Consider the following 22,105-nt stretch of genomic DNA (forward strand, 5'->3'; position numbering starts at 1 on the left):
ACTTATTACCCATATTTTGGCTTACTGTTTTCTTTCTTCTTATGTTCCAAGTTTCCTTCTTTTTGTTTGCAGTATTTCCTTAACCATTCTTTTATGATAGCTCTGCTGGTGATAGACTTACTTATTTTTTCCTTAGTAGATCTTCATTTCCCCATCATTCGTGAAGGATGTTTTCACCAGATAAAAGATTCACAGTTGACAGTTTTCTTTCAGCATTTGAAAAATATAATGTTACCTCCTGGCCTCCATGGTTTCTGATAAGAATTCTGCTCTTTCAAAATTTTCCCTGTAAGGAAGGTATTGTTTTACCCTGGCTGCCCTTAAGATTTTTTTCTTCTTTTGTCTTCAGTTTTCAGAAGTTAAATTATACTGTGTCTGCCAGGCGCGGTGGCTCAAGCCTGTAATCCCAGCACATTGGGAGGCCGAGACGGGTGGATCACGAGGTCAAAAGATCGAGACCATCCTGGTCAACATGGTGAAACCCCATCTCTACTAAAAATACAAAAATTAGCTGGGCATGGTGGCGCGTGCCTGTAATCCCAGCTACTCAGGAGGTTGAGGCAGGAGAATTGCCTGAACCCAGGAGGCAGAGGTTGCGGTGAGCCGAGATCGCGCCATTGCACTCCAGCCTGGGTAACAAGAGTGAAACTCCATCTCAAAAAATAATAATAATAATGATAATAATAAATTATACTGTGTCTTGGTATGGATTTCTTTAGATTAACCTGTTTAGAGTTTGCTCAGCTTCTTAAATTTCTAGGTTATATCTCTTTCCAAGTTTGGGAAGTCTTGAGCTAGATTTTTCGAGTACTTTTTTAGTCCCTTTTCCTTTCTCCTTCCAGAGTGCTAAGGACACAGGTTTTAGATCTCTTGTTAGAAACTATAATTTATAAAGGTACCTGAAATTGTTCACTTTTTTCAGCCAGTATTCTCTCTGTTGTTCAGATTGGATAACTTTATTTTTCCATCTTCAAGTTGACTGAGTCTTTCTTCTGTCGCCTCCTCAGCTGAGCCTATTCACTGAGCTTCTTATTTCATATTGTGGTTTGTACTGTTCACATTTCCAGTTGTTTTCTGTGTTTTCTGTTTCTTTGCTGAGACGTTCTGTGTCTTTCCAGACACTTTCTGTATTTTCGTTTGTTTCAAGTGTGCTTATAATTGTTCACTGAAGCTTTGTATCACAGCTTCTTTGTCAGATAGTTGTAACGTATCTGTCACCTGAGGGTTGGCATCTGTTGGTTATCTTTTTTCATTTGGTTTCAGATCTTTCCAATTCTTGGTGAGTGATTTCCTGCCTGCACATTTTTATGTTATAAGACTCTGGACCTTAACTTCAGTGTAGCTGGTTTTGGTTGGTTGTGTTGTGTTGTTTTTGACATTGCTCCAGCAAGCAAAGGGCAGGTGGTGCACCACTTGTTATTACCTGGTGAGAGAACATCAGGTTCCCTCTGTGATCTCCACTGGCACCAAAATGGGCGTGCTCCTCATACAACTGCGTCGGAGTGGGAGTTAGCTCCCTACATGGTCTCTACTGGTGAGTGGGGGGGGGGGGTTTCAGCCAGCAGGGATGGAGGTCCCAGCTCCCTATTTGGCCTTCTCTGAGAGCACCCCAGGAGGGGTGTGAAGGCACTTCATTGTGCCCTGATGAGGGTGAAAGTCTGGGGTCCCTACTCATTCTCTGTTGGTGTTGGTAAGAAAGGGCCGTTTTCTGAGGTGTGAAGTGGAGTAGAGCAGTTATTATCTGTTTTGCTGGGCTGCTCCTTTCCAGGTCCAATGGCTGTGAGAGCAGGCTTTTGTTGGGGTTTATTTTTTTGGTCTGTGCCCATGGGCATTTCTGGGTAGCTGACTGCTTTCGCATCAAGGCGGGGAGATATGTGGTGGAAAGAAGAACCAGTGAACTTAGCACATGTTGTTCCAAGGTCCCTGGCCATTCTGCCACCCTCTCTCTACCTTTCAGAGTCTTCCTGTGCTCATTTTATGTGCAATGTCCAGGGCTTTTATTTGTATTTAGTGGGAGGAATTAGAAAACTCTCCTCTGAAGATTTAATCTTTTTTTTTTTTTTTTTTTTTTTTTTTTTGAGACGGAGTTTCGCTCTTGTTGCCCAGGCTGGAGTGCAATGGCACGATCTCGGCTTACCGCAACCTCCGCGTCCTGCGTTCAGGCAATTCTCCTGCCTCAGCCTCCTGAGTAGCTGGGATTACAGGCATGCGCCACCATGCCCAGCTGATTTTTTGTATTTTTGCTAGAGACGGGGTTTCACCATGTTGACCAGGATGGTCTCGATCTCTTGACCTCGTGATCCACCCGCCTCGGCCTCCCAGAGTGCTGGGATTACAGGCGTGAGCCACCGCGCCCGGCCAGATTTAATCTTAAATAGACATGTTTATCTATTTTCCCCATCCCTTCTCATGTTAAAAATTAACAAATTTTAGGAAGTGAAAAGATACCACTCATTCCCGGTCATGTGAGAAGACTCTGAATGAATGGCCTAGTGAACTTCCTTCTAGATTTTTCTCAGCCATTTTGTGTGCCTCATTAGGATCCTGCTATAGATCAGTGTCCTGTTTTTATGCCTCTCCCCAACATGGAAGTATTTGTCCGTATGGTTCTAAAAGCTCTCTGGGTATCCTGCAAAAAAGGCTTGTCAGATTCTGTTGGTGACTGGAGTATTGTCTGTCTACCCACCTGGCCCCTGGACTTGAGTTTGCTTCTGTGATACCATGACTGTCTAGTCAGTGTTCTGTTGCTTATAACACAATACCTGAAATGGTAATTTAGAAAGAAAATAAATTTACTTCTCATAGTTACAGAGGCTGAGAAGATTCCGGTGGATGGGCTCCATCCAGTGAGAGCCTTTGTGCTGGTGGGGGCTCTGTGGTGTCCCGAGGTGGGTGCAGGGCATCACGTGGCGAGGGGGCTGAGTGTCCCGACATGTTTAATTGAGTCTCTCTTCCCCCTCTTACAAAGCCACCACTTCCACTCCCATGATAACCCATTACTCGCCTCTTAAAGGCCACACCTTTCAATATTGCCACATTGGGGTTAAGTTTCCGATACATGAAATTTGAGGGACACATTCAAACTATAGCAAGTAGATTCTCAAACACCTAACCAAGGCTCAAAAAAAAAGCAGCCAAATCTGCTGTTAATGTACACTCTCAGTTTTTCCCTCAGAACCCCCACTGCATACACACACTCCTTCCCTGAAGTCTTGTCAGAGTGTTGGATTCTTTTATATTTTTGTCAGCCGTGGCAATTACCATTTTTTCCCCAGTTAAGAACCAAATAGGCCGGGCGCGGTGGCTCAAGCCTGTAATCCCAGCACTTTGGGAGGCCGAGGCGGGTGGATCACGAGGTCAAGAGATCGAGACCATCCTGGTCAACATGGTGAAACCCCGTCTCTACTAAAAATACAAAAAAATTAGCTGGGCATGGTGGTGCGTGCCTGTAATCCCAGCTACTCAGGAGGCTGAGGCAGGAGAATTGCCTGAACCCAGGAGGCGGAGGTTGCGGTGAGCCGAGATCGTGCCATTGCACTCCAGCCTGGGTAACAAGAGCGAAACTCCGTCTAAAAAAAAAAAAAAAAAAGAACCAAATAACACGTTGTCTCCCACAAGTCCTTGTAAGGAATTCCCGTGGCTTCTTGAGGCCTGTTTTGCATGCCGCAGAACAGCCTGGGAAGACAGGCTTTTTCACACTGACTTCTTCCTAGCAGCAGATCCACTTAGGGGCTCATTCAGATACAGCCTCTGACCGAGGCTCCACCCCTGGACCTACTGAGTCAGAATTTTTACCAAGATGCCTGGGTGATTCACATGAACAGGCAAGAGTCCTTGTTCCAAAACCCTGATTCAGATTAAGAATTTTTGAGGCATTCTCTTTATTTTTATTTTAAACTTTTTGTTTGGAATTAATTTTAAAGTTAGGGAATATAGCCAGAATAGTACAGAGACTTCCAAATACCCTTTACTTCACTTTCCCCCATTCTCTCCCTCTTTTTTTTTTTTTTTTTTTTTTTTTTGAGATGGAGTTTTGCTCTTGTTGCACAGGCTGGAGTGCAATGGCACATTCTCGGCTCACCGCAACCTCCGACTCCTGTCTCAGCCTCCCATGTAGCTGGGATTACAGACATGTGCCACCATGTCCGGCTAATTTTTTGTATTTTTAGTAGAGACGGGGTTTCACCATGTTGGTCAGGATGGTCTCGATCTCTTCACCTTGTGATCCACCTGCCTCGGCCTCCCAAAGTGCTGGGATTACAGGTGTGAGCTGCCACGCCTGGCCTTCTCTCCCTCTTTTTCTTACCTCCCCCATCCCCTCATTCTGTTTGTCCCCACATCTTCAGTTAGATGCAGACATTTGTGCTCCCTTATTCAGGCCAAAGGAGCATATTTCCTGAACACAAGGACAGTCTCTTAAATAACCACAATACAATTATCACGTAGAAATTTAACATTGAAACAGTCATGATCCAGCAGCGTTGCTTCTCATTTTGTTGTCGCATCTCTAACACTTCCTCCTTGGGTTCTCAATGTTTGTCATGAGACAAACATGGATAGTTCTGTTTATCTCATGTGGATAATTCTGAAGATAGTTCTGAAGAGTAGGATGTTGTGATGGGTGATATAGCTTCCTTCCCTCAGGTGGGGTTTGACTCACAGTGACACTCAGGCTCACATTCTGCAGGAGAACCACACTGGCTTGTGCACTCCCAGTGCAGCACATCTAGAGCCATTGACAGTGGTGTGTCCTGCGTGGGTCATGTCAGCCCTGATCACTGGGACACGTGTGTGATTTATGTATAATTATTCCAGAGGTGTTTATTTTTTATATTAACATTCTTTTACTTTTCACCAAATTGATTACTTTAAATGCCCTCTGCCCTCTATGTTTTTGCTTTAAAAAAAAAGACTAGTCAAGGCTGAGTGTGGAGGCTCACACCTGTAATCCCAACACTTCGGGAGGCTGAGGTGGTTGAAACACTTGAGCTTAGGAGCTCCCAACCAGCCTGCCAACGTGGTGAAACCCCATCTCTACTAAAAATACAAAAAAAAAGTAGCTGGTCATGGTGGTGAATGGCTATAGTCTCAGCTACTCAGGGGACTGAGGCACAAAAATTGTTTGAACTTGGAAAACAGAGGTTGCAGTGACCCAAGATTGTACCACTGCACTTCAGCCTGAGCAACAGAGCAAGAGCATGTCTCAAAAGAAAAAAAGAAAATCATTCCTTCCCAGCCCTGTCGTGGGTGCCTGGCCCCAACACCCAGGGAAACCATCTGACAGTAACTGGTAGTTTTCCAGAAAGGTAGGCAGTTGCAAGATATGTTTTAAAAATTATTCTGTTCCTTTTTTGCTTTTCACATGGATACTAGTAATATAAAAGTCGTATGAGTTACTTTTCCTCTTTCTGCAAAAATTTTATTTTGTGGTCCTTTCCAATTATTATTTTTTTTTTTTTTTTGAGACGGAGTTTCACTCATGTTACCCAGGCTGGAGTGCAATGGCGCGATCTCGGCTCACCACAACCTCTGCCTCCTGGGTTCAGGCAATTCTCCTGCCTCAGCCTCCTGAGTAATTGGGATTACAGGCACGCACCACCATGCCCAGCTAATTTTTTTTATTTTTAGTAGAGACGGGGTTTCACCATGTTGACCAGGATGGTCTCGATCTCTTGACCTCGTGATCCACCCGCCTCGGCCTCCCAAAGTGCTGGGATTACAGGCTTGAGCCACCGCGCCCGGCCCTTTCCAATTATTTAAAGGACTGCTTTATTTTCCTGATTCCCTAGTATTATATGGCTATACCATCATTTTAAAAATGAAAATTAGGCCAGACACCATGGCTCGAATTGGTAATCCCAGCGCTGTGGGAGGCTGAGGTTGGAGAAGTGCTTGAGCCCAGGAGTTTGAGACCAGCTTGGGTAACAGCAAGACCCAGTCTCTACAAAAAATAAAAAATTAGCCAGACATGGTGGCTCACACATGTAGTCCCAGCTACTTGGGAGGCTGAGCAGGAGGATTGCTTGAGCCCAGGAGATTGAGGCTGCAGTGAGCTGTGATTGTGCCACTGCAGTCCAGCCTGGGCGACAGCACGAGACCCTGTCTAAAAGAAGATAAAGATAAAAATATAAATTAGTTTTTTGACACATCCACATGGTCCATGATTCAAAGTATATGAAAAATATCTCCCTGCCACACCTAACCCCAGAGTCCATGTCCCTCTTCAGAAGCAGCTAACCTGACCTCCCAGACACCCTGCACTTGGTGGCAATCTGGATTCCGCTACGCACAGGTGTTTTCCAGCAACAACACACTTTGGAGAGAATTCCTTCTCGGTACAGAGAGGCCTTCATTCGTTCTAATGCATGTAGGATCATCCCTGGTGAGGTGTTCTGTAGCTTACTTAATCAGCTATCTTGTTGATGTGTGTAAAGGTTTTCAGTGTTTATTGTATCAATGCTGCAGTGAAGCAGCTTTTATAGACTTCATGTTGCACATGTGCAAAATAAACTTTAGAATCTCTGCATTGAAGGTTGAGCATGTTGGTAACTTCATGGACATTGCCCAGCAGCCCACCATGGGAGAGGATGTGCAGCTGTCCCAGCACTGAGTAGGAAGGCCTGTTTTTCCACATCCGTGGCCACCCAGCGAGGCAGCTACCATTTGGATTCTGCCTAACAAGATAGGGGTGAGGTGGATCCAAGAGCAGAAATTACAAAGCAGTGTGTGCCCTGGAGCCTGTACCTGGGGTAGTCTGTCTCCTTTCTCCTCCTCCTATCTGTACATGTTGCTGTGGGCTCTTCCTTCAGCCCCAGCTTCCATCCCCACTTCCCTAATGCTGTGGTCTAAATGTTTTTGTGTTCTCCTCTCCACAAATTTCACATGTTGAAATGCTAGCCCCCAAGTTGCTGGCATTAAGAGGTCGGACATTAGGGAGATGATCAGGTTAGAAGGGCAAATCCCTCATCAATGGATTGGTGCCTTTATCAAGGAGGCCTCAGAGAGTGGCCCTGCCCCTTCCACCATGTGAGAACACAATGAAATGATGGCCATCTGTGGAGCGAGAAAGTGGGCCCTCACCAGAACCTGACCATGCTGGTATCAGATGGGGACTTCCTGGCCTCCAGAACTGTAAGACATACATTTGCTGTTTACGAGTCCCCAGTCTGCAGTATTCGGTTATAGCAGCCCAAATGGATTAAGACAGAAAATTGGCACCAATAATTTGGGGTGCTACTCTAACAAATACCTACAACGTGGAAGAATCTTGGGAATTAGGTAATGGGTAGAGGCAGGAAGGGATTGGAAGTACAAGCTAGAAAACCCTGTTTTGCCTTGAACAGACAATTTTTTTATTTTATTTTTTGAGATGGAGTCCTGCTCTGTCGCCCAGGCTGGAGTGCAGTGACACAATCTCTGTTCACTGCAGCCTCTGCCTCCTGGGCTCAAGTGAGTCTCCTGCTTCCGCCTCCTGAGTAGCTGGAATTACAAGCATGCTCCACCACACTGGCTAATTTATATATTTTTAACAGAGACAGAATTTTGCCACGTTAGCTACACTGGTCTCAAACTCCTGATCTCAGGTGACCCGCCAGCCTTGGCCTCCCAGAGTGCTGGGATAAAAGCATGAGCCATTGCACCCTGCCCATGAACAGACTATTATGGGTGATTCTGGTGAGGCGCCAAAAGAAAAGAGATTTGAAATCCTCAGCTTTTTTTTTTTTTTTTTTTTGAGACAGAGTCTCCGTCTATTGGCCAGGCTGGAGTGCAGTGGCGCAATCTCAGCTCACTGCAACCTCTGGTTCCTGGGGTTCAAGTGATTGTCCTGCAGTAGCTGGGATTACAGGCACCCGCCACCACGCCCAGCTAATTTTTGTATTTTTGGTAGAGATGAGGTTTCACCATCTTGGCCAGGCTGGCCTCAAACTCCTGACCCCAGGTGATCTGCCTGCCCTCGGCCTCCCAAAGTGCTGGAATTACAGATGTGAGCCACCGTGCCCAGCCTCACCACTATATTTTGAAGGCACATAACTTGTTTGGTTTCACAGGTTCACAACTGGAGAGAAATTTGTCTCAGGTAGAATTGTGCCTTGAGTCTCACCCATAACTGATTTAGATGTTATTTAGATGAGATGTTGAACTTCGGACTTTGAGTTGATGCTGGAATGAATTAAGACTTTGGGGGTTATTGGGATGAAATGAATTTGTTTTGCATGTCAAAAGGATATGAATCTAGGGGGAACCAGGGGCAGAATGCTATGGTTTGAGTGTTTATATCTCCCCAAAATTTGTGTTCAAATTGTAATCCCCAGATGATGGTATTAGGAAATGGAGCCTTTTGGGGAGATGATGAGGTGAAAAGGGCAAAGCCCTCATAAATGGGATTAGTGCCCTCATAAAAGAGGCCCCAGAGAACTCCCTTGCCCTTTCCATCATGTGAGGACAAAAGATGCCTGTCTTTGAACCAAGAAGTTGGCCCTCACCAGACACCCAACCTTCTGGTGCTTGGATCTGGATTTCCAGCCTCCAGAACTGTGAAAAACAGATTTCTGTTTTGTATAAGCTGCCCGTCTTGTGGTATTTTGTTATCACAGCCTGAATGGACTAAGATACCAGCTTGTCCCTGGACTGAGGCATCCCTGTTCTACTGTGGTTTCAGAACCGAGTTTCTCCATTCAAGGACATGATTTTATGCTTCTCTGAAGAGGATTGGTCCCTTCTAGATCCTGCCCAGACTGGCTTCTACGGAGAGTTCATCATTGGGGAGGATTGCGGGGTCTCAATGCCTCCAAGTAAGACATAACTTCCCCCAATACCTCAAGACCAGGGAACTGGGCAGGTGGGTTCTCACTTTGAGTAAGAGCCAACTTCCTCGCATAAGGTCAGGGAAGCAGGGGTTGCATCAGATCTCTCTGTTCACCCCCAACCTTAATGGGAGGTCATTTGCACAGAGCAACCCTACAGGCAGTTTGTCTGGTTGACCATCACCTGCCATCTCATCTCACCACATCAGGCTTACCAGGCTATTTGTCACACAGAACCAAATAGAACATGTGCTGTGTGTTCATTTCTCTTCCATTGCTCTTATCCTTTTGTCCCTTTATGTCTGCAATGGCAAGCCTCAGAGAGACAACTCAAGCCCATAGCTCCCCCCACCGAGTGTTCCCCCCACTGCCCCTGTGCTGCCCGCTCTGGCCTTTTCACTTCACCCTGATGGTGCCACGCCCGTTGGGCATCCCTCCACCTTCTCTCTTCTGGACCAGTCCTGGTTGCTGCAGGAGCAGATTACTAACAAACATGCACCTGCGTTTTTCTCTGAACAGATGAGCTAGCTGCCCAGCCAGATCTCTCCCAGGGAGAGGAGCATGAGCCACGCGTTCCAGAGTTGCAGGATCTCCAGGGGAAAGAAGTGCCCCAGGTCTCCTACTTGGGTGAGTAATGATTCCAGAACTAAGGGCACAGAGGAGGGTGAAGCGTTGCTGGCAGCAGAGGCGAGCCCACTCCCTGGCTTCTCTGCAGCCCCAGATTACCTTCTCGATTTCCCCAGACTCTGTCTGGGTCTTGCATGTCTTGCCTTGTCTTTGACTTTTCATAGAAAGAATGGGGATCTTAACTTTGCCGGGCGTTGGGATTGTACTCCCTCTGCCAAGGACTGGGGAATAATAGGAATGTCTTTCTCCTCTGCCTATAAGTAACATCTGGTTTGTGCTGATAAGACAGTGGTCCCTCCAGGAGTGAGGTCAGAGACTCATGACAAGCCTGGTTGCAGAGGAAGTGTCTCCTCTCAACTGGGCACTGAGCGCAGCCCTTTCAAATGCCTCACCTGTTCAGTCCTTCCATCTGCTTGGTACAGGGGTGTTGTGAGGACACTGAGGTGTGGGGAGGTGCTGGGGGTCAGCAGCATTTTCCAGCCCTCCTTCAGGCTGTGTCACCAACACTTGCACCCATGACCTCCATGCCATGGTGCTTCGAAGCATCTGTTCCTTCAGGAGAAAATAGCTTTGCACAGAATCATCAGCAGCCCTACGCCTCCTTCCCTTTGGGACCTGGAGCTGGCATGAAGCGGACAGGGTTTTGATGCATCATCCCCACCTGGAACAAGCGTTCAGAGCCTTGGCATGGCACGGATGGGTAGTCCTGTCCCATGTCTACCCCACAGGCTCTGCACAAGCTGTTTGTGCAGGCTGTGTGGAGTGTGCAGGAGCCTGTTGTGATAACTGTGGAAAACCCACCGCAGAAAGTGGAAATAAATGTGGGCTGGGGGAGGTACCTGTCTCTGGCCACAGAGTAGGTGGAGTAGAACCCAGATCTGCGTAGATTCTGTCTAGCTTCAGAGCTCATGTTCATGCAGTTGGCACATTTTGCCTTCAAGTTCATTCACTCAGCAAACACTGAGTGTCCACCCCCTGCCGGTCCCCAGGAGGGAGCCCAGGGCCACCCTCATAGCCTGCCGTCTATTCAGATAGCACCCTCTTAGTTAGTGCTGTAGGTGCCAGACAAATCAATTTTTCTATTTCCTCCTCTGGAAAGACTCTCCAAGTCTCCAGCCATTCCAGGTAGAAGAAAGAAGAAAACGTGATGAGCTGCAGGTGCCAGAGTTCCAGGCCTGCCCGCAGATGGCAGTACCTCAAAGCACCTGTCCAGGTAAAGAAGGGTCAGGGAGGTGTGGGGTGGCCTGTGTGTCTGTGTGTGCACATGTGTGTCTGTGGTGTGTGGCATGTGTATGTGCATGTGTGGCATGGGGGATGGTTGTGTTGAATGCCTGTGTGCGTGCATGCACATATGTGGTATATGTGTGTGGTGTGGCGTGTGTGGTGTAAATGTGCAGTGGTGAGGGCATGGAACAGTTAGGAATTGAACTCTTCAGGATCCCCACTGACCGCTGCTGTGGTGTTCTTAGATGCTTGTTCTCATTCTGTTTTGCTGGGGTTGTTCCCCAGCTCACTTTCAATCCCAGGCTCACCCTCCTTGCCTTTCCCAGGGGCTGGGGAGGGTGTGTCAAAGCAGGGTGCTGCTGTAGTTCTGTTGGTGATGTGGTGAGTGTTTTTCTTCTCTCAGCACGGATGGCCAGCATCCTGGCACAGAATCTTGGAATTGGGATTAAAGAGCTGGTTTCTGGTGTGCTGAAGCTTCACGGGACTCCTGGAAAGTGTATGTTCCATTTCTGCTTTCAGAGAAATAGCCACAGTGTAGACTGAGTCGTCTTGGTAAAGGTCACCACCTCCAGAAGCAGAGGCTAAAATGCTGCCGTCTTTCTTTCTTTTTTTTTTTTTTTTTTTTTTTGAGACAGTCTTACTCTGTCACCCAAGCTGGAGTGCAGGGGTGATATCTTGGCTTGCTGCAACCTCCGCCTCCCTGGTTTAAGCAATTCTCCTACCTCAGCCTCCCAAGTAGCTTGATTTACAGGCATGTGCTACCATGCCTGGCTAATTTTTTTGTTTCTTTTTAGTAGAGACTAGGGGGGTTTCACTATGCTGGTCAGGCTGGTTTGAACTCCTGACCTCGTGATCCACCCGCCTCAGCCTCCCAAAGTGCTAGGATTACAGGTCTGAGCCACTGCGCCCAGCCTATAAGTTCTTCTAAATACCAAACCCAAGTCTCTAATTCTTACCTGAACCCATGTCTCATTGTAGTTTTCTGCAGCGATGGAGACTGACTCACACACATTATCTGTTCTACCTGTGATGCTTTTGAAGGCAAGATTTGTGCCATTTCGACCCAGCTCCATGCATCTTGTGCTTGGCCCCCTTTCATGCGTGGACAAAGGGGATTTTCTAGCGTGGGAGATCTGAAAGGATGAGATCCTGCTCCACAAGCATTAATGCCCACTCCTGGTTTTCCAAGAAGCCCACCTCTGCATGCCAAGGGTGATGCATTCACTTGGGGCCCACTTGGAGTTCAGGTGCAAGCTGGATGTTTGTGATGCACTTTGAATCTTCTTCAGCTGCTTTCTGCCCATAACATGTCTCTCAGCCCCATTAACATACTTTTAGAAGGTGGATGGGTGTTCATTTACACATAGGAGTTTTCAACACCATTCTTCTCTTGCTGGACTCTGACACAGACTGCTCTGAAACAGCCAGAAGCAAAGGGCTGCTCCTGAGAAGGCGGAGAGATGATGGATTTCAAAGAGTAGGCACTGTTTTAGCTCCTGCCATCTCGCCTTCCTAAAAGGCTTTTCCCACCAGCTGATGCCCAGATAGCTGGTGACAGACCTGCTTCTCTATATCCATGCTCATGCAGGACACTCCCACATGTTCAGTCTGTGCCAATCAGACAATGCTACTGCATCTGCCACTGAGGTGGAATATCTCTTCTTGTTTATTGTGTTCTCTCTGTGAATTGCCTAGTTAGTATTCATTTATCCTTATTCATTTATTTTCACACTTGTTTTTTTTTTTTAATGTTACAAACATTGCACCAGGATTCAGTGATTTACATGATACCACGCATTGTATCTTCATGGCACCTTCTGAGATGGGTGCCATGATGTCTCTGTATTGAAGGTGGGGCACCCGAGAGCTGAAGTCATTTGCCCAGAGTTCAGTGCTCACAAGCTGTAGATGGTGGAGTGAAGATTTGAACTGAGGCCGGCACAGTGGCTCATGCCTGTAATCCCAGTACTTAGGGAGGCCGATGTGGGCAGATCACCTGAGGTTAGGAGTTTGAGACCAGCCTGGCCAACATGGCAAAACCCTGTCTCTACCAAAAATACAAAAATTAGCCAGACACAGTGGCACACACCTGTAGTCCCAGCTACTGAGGAGGCTCAGGCAGGAGAATCACTTGAATCCAGGAGATCAAGGCTGCATAACAGAGATCTCTGCATATGCAAGAGATCATAACACTGCACTCTAGCCTCAGCGACAGAGTGAGACTGTCTCAAAAAAAAAAAGAAAAAGAAACAAATGGCTGGGCGTGGTGGTTTACGCCTGTAATGCCAGCACATTGGGAGGCTTAGGCGAGCAGCTTGCCTAAGGTCAGGAGTTCAAGACCAGCCTAGCCAACATGATGAAATCTCAACTCTACTAAAAAATACAAAAGTTAGCCAGGTGTGGTGGTGGGCGCCTATAATCCCAGTTTCTCAGGAGGCAGAGGCAGGGAGAATTGCTTGAACTTAGCAGTCGGAGGTTGCAATGAGCTGAGATCGCAGATTGCATCACTGCACTCCAGGGTGGGTGACGGAGTGAGACTCCTTAAAAGATTTGAACTCAGGCTGTCAGGCTTCAGACCCATGCCTTTTACTCCACATTACTCAACCACAGTTTGCTTTTTCTGTGGATTCTTAGAAACTGAAAATAATGGGTCTGAATCCCTTGCCTCTGCTGTATTTATACATAGTTCTTCCATTTCCCTAAACTTTATGTGTCTTGCAACATGTAAATGTTTTGTTTTTTTAAAGATGGGGTCTCTTTATGTTACCCAGGCTGGTCTTGAACTCTTGGGCTCAAGCAATCTTCCTGCTTTGGCTTCCCAAGTAGCTGGGGAGACTGTAGGCGTGTGCCATCATGCCTGGCATGTTTTCTTACAGTTTTTAAATGTAGATAAACTTATTTGTCATCTTTTTGGTTTTATGTCTTGCTTAAGAAATCTTCTCCATTCTAACTTTACAAGAATATACAATAGTTTTTAATAATTCGTTTATCGTTTTGGTTTTTCACATCTAGCTTCTTAGCCTTCCCTGCTTTTCCCCTCAACCCCCTCAGCTCACAGGAAGTCCTTCATTCCTGGCCCACAGAACATCCTTGTTAAGGTGTCAGTCACGGACTTACCTGCATGCTGGATGCCTCTGCCACTCTGTCTGCAACAAACATTTGCAGCAGCCTGGCCGTTTGCTTGCTGTGTGGCCACAAGCCCTGGTCCCCATCTCCATTGGGCTCAATTCTGCTGAAACCTTGGGCAATTTCACTTCTCTGTCTTAAATTTTTGATTTGTAAAACAGAGATAATAGTTATGGCTGCCTTGTAGAGTTATTGTTAAGGATTAAATGGTTTAATGCATAAATTGGCACTTAGACCAATAGCTCTTTTTTTTTTTTCCAGGCAGAATCTCTTTGTCACCCAGGCTAGAGTACAGTGGTGCCATCTTGGCTCACTGTGACCTCCACTTCCCGGGTTCAAGCAATTCTCCTACCTCAGCCTCCTGAGTAGCTGGGATTACAGGCATGCGCCACCATGCCTGGCTAATTTTTGTGTTTTTAGTAAAGACAGTGTTCCATGTTGGCCAGGCTGGTCTCAAACTCCTGACTTCAGGTGATCCACCCACCTCGACCTCCCACAGTGCTGGGATTATAGGCGTGAGCGACCGCGCCTGGCCTAATAGCTCTTTTCTGTCTTCCCTAACCTTATCCTGATAGCTAATTCGGGGACAACACCCCCCACCTGTGGGTAACACTCCCCCCATGTGCACCGAGGAAGGAGAACTGTCCAGACCCCAGGCACAACTAGTGCCTGAAGAATATCTTAGTTTATAGTGTCATTGCTCAGCTGTTTCCTTTATATAATCCTGCATATATAATCATATATTAGTTTATAGAATTAGTGCTTGAAGTGTAACTTACTGCTCACATATATCTAGCATATTTAGTTCTATATAATCTTTCTATATAATCATATAGGTATTGTAGTTGGAGCTGTACTGACACATTTAGTGCTGATTTATATAATCCTTCTATATAGTCTTATAGTAGTTTGTAGTAGGAGGAATGCCTAGACCAGTCACAGAACAGAAGCAGTACATGGGAAAACAGCCAGATCAGGATGAAAACCAAAGATCCAGGCGGTGGCGTCCCTGTCTGAAAGGGCATACGCTGTATCGCAAGCTTGGAGCAAGTGCCTCTCCTCCTGATAAAGGAGTTGTAGCACCTTGCATCCAGTTCCTGTGGAAAGTAAGCCTCAGGCCTGAGATCCTGGAAGTAACCAAGGGAGAAGAACCCCTCTGGTGTGACCAGTCAGTCACAGCAGCTGTACACCCTGTCAGTCTTTTCTGCTTCTGGGCTAGCTCAAATCATCCTCCCATAAATATCTTAAGAGCACAAGTCTGTCAGCTCCCACTGCATTAAGCTTACAGTATCTTTCTATTAGAAAGCCTTTGAAGTCTCCAGCCCCCAGATAAGAAGTGTTGCGCACACCTGTTGCACACAGCCCACCTCCTTGCCTTGGTGACCTAATGGGGGTGGACCCCTTTTCTGTAAATGACCCTCTACTACTGTACATGGCACGGCCCCCTGCTGCACACGGCCCACCTCTCTGCCCAGGTGACATAATGGGGTGGTCCCTTCGCTTATGACTCATGTGATTATATATATGCCCTATCACTAAGCCTATAGATGATGACCTCACTCACGACCCTGCCCCCTGCTTGTACTTAATAAATACAGATGCTCTGGGGCATTGGGGGACCGCCGCTGATCTCCACTCAGGTGGTGTGACCCCCCAAGTCCAGATGCTCTTCACCAGTTCTTCAGTGTCCTGTCTCTTTACCTCTTGGATCTTGTACCTCAACACAGCATAAGGGATACCCCACGACCCTGTGGGGCCACCACAGCCCTACGCCCAACCATCACCATCTTAAACACACACACACACACACACATACACACACACACATCATTTTGTTTTTATTGCTGAACTGAGAACTCTGATGGTGCTTATTCTCTGGTATTTTGGGCAGGCTTCTAGCAGTCTCATCTACTTTCTGTCTTCAAGGAATTTTCTTCATATTGTGTTGATAGTACATAATAAGACTATCCTTGATTTATTTCCCCTTTTGTAGAAATTATGCATGGAATTTTGGTCATTTTAGCTGACTTGAGGTGATGTTGTCTGCTATGTGCTGTATTACTGTTAGGCCTTTCGTAACAAGTACGACAGACTGGGTGGCTCAAATAACAGGATTTTATTTTCTCACTATTTTGGAGGCAGCTAATAGAAGATGAAGGTGTCAGCAGAGTTGGTTTCTTCTGAGGCCTCTCTCCTTGGCTTGGAGATGGCCACCGCCTTGCTGTGTACTCATGTGGTCTAAGCTCTATATTTGTCCTGTCTTGATCTTCTCTTATTAGAACACCAGTCACATTGGACTGTGTGGAGCCAACCCTCCCATATGTCCTCATGTTGACTTAATTACTTCTTGAAATAGCCTGTCTTCAAATACAGTCACATTCTGAGGTCCTTAGGGTTAAGACTTCAATGGGAAATTTTGGGAGAACACAATTCATCCTGTAAGACCTCACCCTCGGAACCTTCAAAATTCATGTCCTTCCCACATGCAAAATCCATTCACCTCATCCCAGCAGCCCCCAAATTCTCAATCTATTTCAGCATCAACTGTAAGTCCAAAATATTATCTAAATATCAACATCTCAATTGGGTATGGGTGAGACTCAAAGTATGATTCATCCTGAGGCAAAATCCTTTCTCGCTATGAACCTGTGAAACCAGATGTTTTCTGCTTCCAAAATACAACTGTGAGAAAAGCATAGGATAGACCGTTCTCATTCTAGAAGAGAGAAATCCAAGGGTAATAGGTCCCAAGCAAGTCTTAAATCTAGCAGGTCAGGGCTAGGTGTGATGGCTCATACCTGTAGTCCCAGCACTTTGGGAGACTGAGGCAGGTGGATTGTCTGAGATGGGTGGATCACTTGAGCCCAGGAGTTTGAAACCAGCCTGGGCAACATAGTATGACCCCATCTCTACAAAAAATTTTTTAAACACACACAAACACAGAGTCTTTGTTATCTGGGCAACATTGTACGACCCCATCTCTACAATAAAATTTTTTAAAACACACACACACACACACACACACACACACACACACACACACACAGTCTCTGCTATCTGGGCGACATAGTACGACCCCATCTCTACAATAAAATTTTTACACACACACGCACACACACACACACACACACACACGTCTCTGTCATCTGGTGCTTTCCCTCCTATAGTACGTGGGTTCTTGGCAGACTCGGTACCCACTCCCAGACTCACATTCCCCTGACTCCCTTGTGACTGATTTGACAAATGGCCCCACTGCTTCCACTACTGCTCATCATCTCTCTGCTCTCCCTAGTCTCTGTGTCTTCTGCCCTGCGTCTGTTTGTCCAGCTTCTCCTGTCCTGAGCTTCTCTGACCCGCCAGGGCCCTCCTCCCCACAGCCATGAAGCCCAGACCAACAACATTCCTGCTAATATCTAGGAGGTCCTGGCACCACTACCCCTGACCTCTAGATTTGTGTTCCACATTTCGTAGAAGTGAGGACACAGGCCACCTGTATGATGGGCTCTGCTCTGTAGGCCAGGACCTTAGGCCGGGCTCTGCGCTGCCCACCCAGCCCCTCCCTATGGTTCTCCCTTCTCAACATCATAGACTCAGGATACATTGGGCCAGCTTCAGTCTAGGTTAGGAAGTCCAGAGCATGTTTACCCATAGCCACCTGTGGCCTCAGAAATGCAGTGCTACTGAGAGGGAGAAGCTGGACCCTGGGCAGTCTGGGACTGTTGAGCAGCCTAGCAAGGCTGAGTAGCACTTCAGCCCTCCTTCCTGGGACAGATCATCTTAGTTTATGTGTAGATGCAGCAACCAGTAGGTCATCAGCTTGCGTCCAGGGGCATCTAGGGCTGTGCGTGTCAGAAGTTTGGCAGTCCCTGGAGCATGCAAGTGCCAGCACAGGACATCAGCACCTTCCTGGAACTGCATGTGTAGGGTGCAGAGTCTTCCTGTCTCCCAGGTCCCCACTATCCTGATAGAGTTGTCCCCCATGCCTCGTTAAGTAAGAGATCTGTAAATGCTCAGGCTTTACACGGATAGAGACTCCAAGAGCTTGGGGGATGGGGTGGTCTTGGTGGTTAGAGAACAAAAGGGTTGGGTGTGGCAGGTAAGGGAAAATGGCTGGGAAGAGGGCGAGCAGGGAAAAAGGCACTCAGCATGCTCTGGACACAGCGTGGCCCATGCTGAAGATTTCCTCACAGGCTACACCGGTGGCCCCTGCAGGGCTGGCCGGGCCACCCCCATCACCAAGGAACATTGTAAAAATGTGGGTTTGCAAGCTCCAAGCTGAGGCTTCCAGCGCAGGGGCTGGGATGTGGCCTGCACAGCACCACTGACCTGCATGTTGCCTTCCTGTAGCTGGCGGCAACCCGCGATCTCTAGAGAACAGCCTGGACCAAGAAGTGACCATCGAGATCGTTCTCTCTAGCTCTGGGGACGAAGACTCCCAGCACGGCCCGTACTGCACAGAAGAGCGGAGGAGCCGCACAGAAGAGCCGAGGAGCCCCACAGAGAAGCAGCACAGCCTCCCCACCTCCCACCGGAGCAGCGCTGAGGCCGGGGGCGAGGTGCAGAGCTCCAAGAAGTCCTACGTGTGTCCAAACTGTGGGAAAATCTTTCGCTGGAGGGTCAACTTCATCCGGCACCTGAGGAGCCGCAGGGAGCAGGAGAAACCGCACGAGTGCTCGGTGTGCGGGGAGCTGTTCAGTGACAGCGAGGACCTGGACGGGCACCTGGAGAGCCACGAGGCCCAGAAGCCTTACCGGTGTGGTGCCTGCGGGAAGAGCTTCCGCCTCAACTCCCACCTGCTCTCCCACCGGCGGATACACCTGCAGCCGGACAGACTCCAGCCGGTGAAGAAGAGAGAGCAGGAGGCGTCCGAGGACGTGGGCGAGGGTCCCAACGACCCGCTGGAAAATGGCAAGGCCAAGCTGAGCTTCCAGTGCTGTGACTGTGGGAAGGCCTTCCAGCGGCACGACCACCTGGCTCGGCACCGCAGCCACTTCCACCTGAAGGACAAAGCCCGACCCTTTCAGTGTCGGTACTGCGTCAAGAGCTTCACGCAGAACTATGACCTCCTGCGCCACGAGCGCCTGCACATGAAGCGCCGTTCCAAGCAGGCTCTGAACTCCTATTGAGCCTGCCCGCCTGGTGCGGCCTCACCCTGGGCGGTGCTGCACACTCACATTGGTACTGATCAGCACCCCCACCCAGGACGCACCTTCCCCAGCATAGAGAGCACACTTCCCTCTTCCTGTCCTTTGCTCTCAGGTAGTGTCCAGCGTTCAGGTGGTGCCATGGTAGCACTCTCCCTCCCCCAGGTAATGAGAGAGTGGGAAAGTGAGTGTTCTCTTTCTGCTGTGCCAAAAAATGGGGATGTGCCACCACCAGGTTGGACATGCCAGGTGTTCTGTGTCTTAGAGACCCTTGCCCCATGCTCCCTAAGCTCGGGGAGTCAAACTGGGCTCCCCCATCGGGGCCGCGCCCTGGTCACCAACCAAACCTCAGTATCCTCCCTCCCTCCCTTCCCTGTCTGAATGCTGGGATCTGCTGCTGAAGCTCCAGGGTGCCTGCACTTCCACTCAGAAGCTGCTGGAGGGTGTTGGACTGGAGGAAGCAAGAAGGCAGTGTGGGAATGATGGGCTTAGTGGGGAGCAGGGCCAGGCATAGAGAGTACACCTCCCTCCTGTCTGAGCCAGACATGTCATGTCTGAGCCCCAGGTTTGTGGCCATCAGGTGGGCAGGAGCACCCCGCAGATCCAAGATGATCAGACAGCCCTTTCGGGCTTGGAGTCTGAGGCAGGGGTCTGCAGAGCTCCTTCTTGAGTTCACAGTCATCATACCTTTTAATTTGTCCCGGGGGCCAGTTACTAGTGATCTGGAGCATACCAAAAACAAAGCTTACGTTTTAATTTGTGTTACACACGTACCCCAAGATGTCTTTGTACCCTAAAGATGCTTGGCAAATGCCTGTGGGTTGGAAGCTGAGACATCATCATTTAAAAGGCACTTAAGTCCTTTCTTCCAGTCTGTACTGCCTAAGAATGTGGAGCTCAGCCCCCGGTGAGGGGTTCTGTCTGGGTGAGCCAAGCTCCAGAACAGAACCTTCCCTGGCATCACACTTTACGTATACATCAGCTTGGACTGCTGGTGTCAGTTTTCTAGGTATGTTTTAACACTGGCTGGTTTAGAACAGGAATGGATCCCCTCACAGTTCCGGGAGCTGCAAGTCCAAGATGACGCTGTCCTCGGAGCTGGCGCCTTCCAAGGGCTGTGAGGGAGAGGTGGCTTCGTGCTTTTGCTGGCAGTTGCCATTCCTTGGCGTGTGGAAGTGTCACAGTCTGCCTTCATCTCCACATGGCACTCTTGCTGTGTGCGACACCGGTCATATCGGATTAGAACCCATCCCACCAACTCCAGTATAACCTCATCTATGGCCGCAGCAACTGTTCACCAGTAAGGTCACATTCTGAGGTACTAGAGATTGGGACTTCAACATTGGAATTTGAAAGGGACAGAATTCAGCCCACGACTCCAGGTAAAACGTGAGGTATGCTGTCATTCCTACTTCACAGATGAGTCAATACAATCGAGCGAGCTTGCTCACAGTTCCATCGAAGGCAGAGTTCAGACCCAGGTGTTTGCATTCAGCACAGGTGTCCTCTGCATGGAAGAATCTTACTCAGTAGCCTTAAAGGCTGACAAATTCCCCTCCCTCCCTGCCTCCTGATTGGGGCCGGGCAGGCCAGCTGGAGCTTTGTCTTCACCTGGGGTTCTGGACTGAGGGTGACAGTAGGTAGTGAAACCTCAAGCAATTTAAAACATGGTATTCCTGAAAAACTGATTATGTTGGCTAGGGTCAGCATGAGAGGGCATCAAGCCTGTAGTGTGGCAGTGATTTAAACTGCAAGTGAGACCAGACGAGTATTTTGTACTCTATATGTCAGATCCTACCAACAGGCAATAAGCCAGGCAAAGCTCCTGGTGCTCCTTGTCACGTAATTTTCACATCAAGAAGCCTCTGGGCCAGGCACAGAGGCCTGTAATCCCAGCACTTTGGGAAGCCAAGGTGGGTGGATCGCCTAGCTCAGTTTGACACTAGCCTGGGCGACATGGCAAAATCCCATCTCTACCAAAAACACAAAAAATCAGCTGGGTGCGGTGGTACACATATGCAGTCCCAGCTACTGTGGAGGCTGAGGTGGGAGGATTGCTTCAGTCTGGGAGGCAGAGGTTGCAGTAATCCGAGATCACACCACTGCACAACAACCTGGGTGACGGAATGAGACCTGACTCAAAAATAATCAAAAAGCCTCAGCCCCAAACTCATGACAAGATTCTATAACCATAACTACTATTCTGTGTAGATGCACAGGAACAGTAAATGCAATAAAACCATTTGGTTATACTTTGGACAAGAAATAAGCTGTTGAGGCTTATAGTTTCTAAATAGTTTGTCTCTTGTATCAACCTATTTGGACAAGGGAGAAATTGGATTTTTTAAGGCCAAGGGAGGGGAAAATTCCAAGTGGAAGCCAGGCTCTGTGGGTTCACATTTACCCCACCTACCTGTGTGATCCTGCGTCTCCTGAGGATTCTCTCAGTAGCTCCGAGGCCTTGGGAAGGTTATTCACCTTCCTGCTTCAGACCTCTGACTCATAGAGGAACATTGTTCTACCTACCCGTGTGTTTTATGTGTAAAACCACATCATGAACAAGAAAGTGACGAAGGGAGTATGAGGGAACTAGAAACTACAGGGAGGCTGTCTCCTGAGTTCCTACCACCCATCCAGAGCCAGCCAAGGCATCTCAGGAAAGGGCAGGCCACATTGCCTCTGGATTTGGAAATCCCCTTGGGAAATGTAGCTGAACATTTTATCCCAGGTTTATCCCGTGCAGCAGGAGCAGCTAGGGGTTACCTGCTCTGAGGAGAGGTCTGACAACCCTCCAGCCCAACCAACACCTTCCACCACAGTGGTGTAGGGGGCTGCACCCAAGTGATCTTTGTCTCCCTTTTGGCCCCTCATACTTTCAGCCTCAGCTGAGAACAGCTGCCCCTCAGTTCTTCCCTCCCACCCCAGGGGCTGGGCAGCTGTCTGGAGCTATGTCTCCACCTTGCTCTGGAGGTTGAGACCCCATCTGAGCAACATCCTCCCTCTTCGTTCCTCTGATCCCTTGGCATTGCCACAAACCCACAGGTGCATAATAAAAACTCACTCGCTGAATCAGTATTCGTGTTAGGCTTTTCATTTAAAAAGTAAAAGGTGGCCAGGCATGGTGGCTCATTCCTGTAATCCCAACAGTTTGGGAGGCCAAGACGAGGATTGCTCGAGCTC

General features: G+C 48.2%; 1 protein-coding gene across 6 annotated transcripts in view; it reads left to right on the top strand.

Moving 5' to 3' along the window:
- ZNF496 (zinc finger protein 496) overlaps positions 1-22,105 on the top strand; it is a 39,486-nt gene that overhangs the window by 14,865 nt on the left and 2,516 nt on the right. For 3 of the 6 annotated variants that reach the window (XM_032242074.1, XM_032242073.1, XM_032242075.1), the window contains exons 5-9: positions 8,660-8,792; positions 9,324-9,431; positions 10,531-10,644; positions 11,059-11,151; positions 18,129-20,755. In XM_032242074.1, the coding sequence (XP_032097965.1) occupies positions 8,660-8,792; positions 9,324-9,431; positions 10,531-10,644; positions 11,059-11,151; positions 18,129-18,907 (1,227 nt within the window). In that variant the 3' untranslated portion in view covers positions 18,908-20,755. Of the gene's footprint in view, positions 1-8,659; positions 8,793-9,323; positions 9,432-10,530; positions 10,645-11,058; positions 11,313-18,128; positions 20,756-22,105 lie in introns of those variants that run through there. The other 3 variants (XR_004257883.1, XM_032242077.1, XM_032242076.1) reach the window with 3 other exon arrangements.

This window comes from Sapajus apella, unplaced genomic scaffold (genome assembly GCF_009761245.1).
Source record: "Sapajus apella isolate SASKATOON/1434 unplaced genomic scaffold, GSC_monkey_1.0 scaffold49, whole genome shotgun sequence".
NCBI lineage: Eukaryota > Metazoa > Chordata > Mammalia > Primates > Cebidae > Sapajus > Sapajus apella.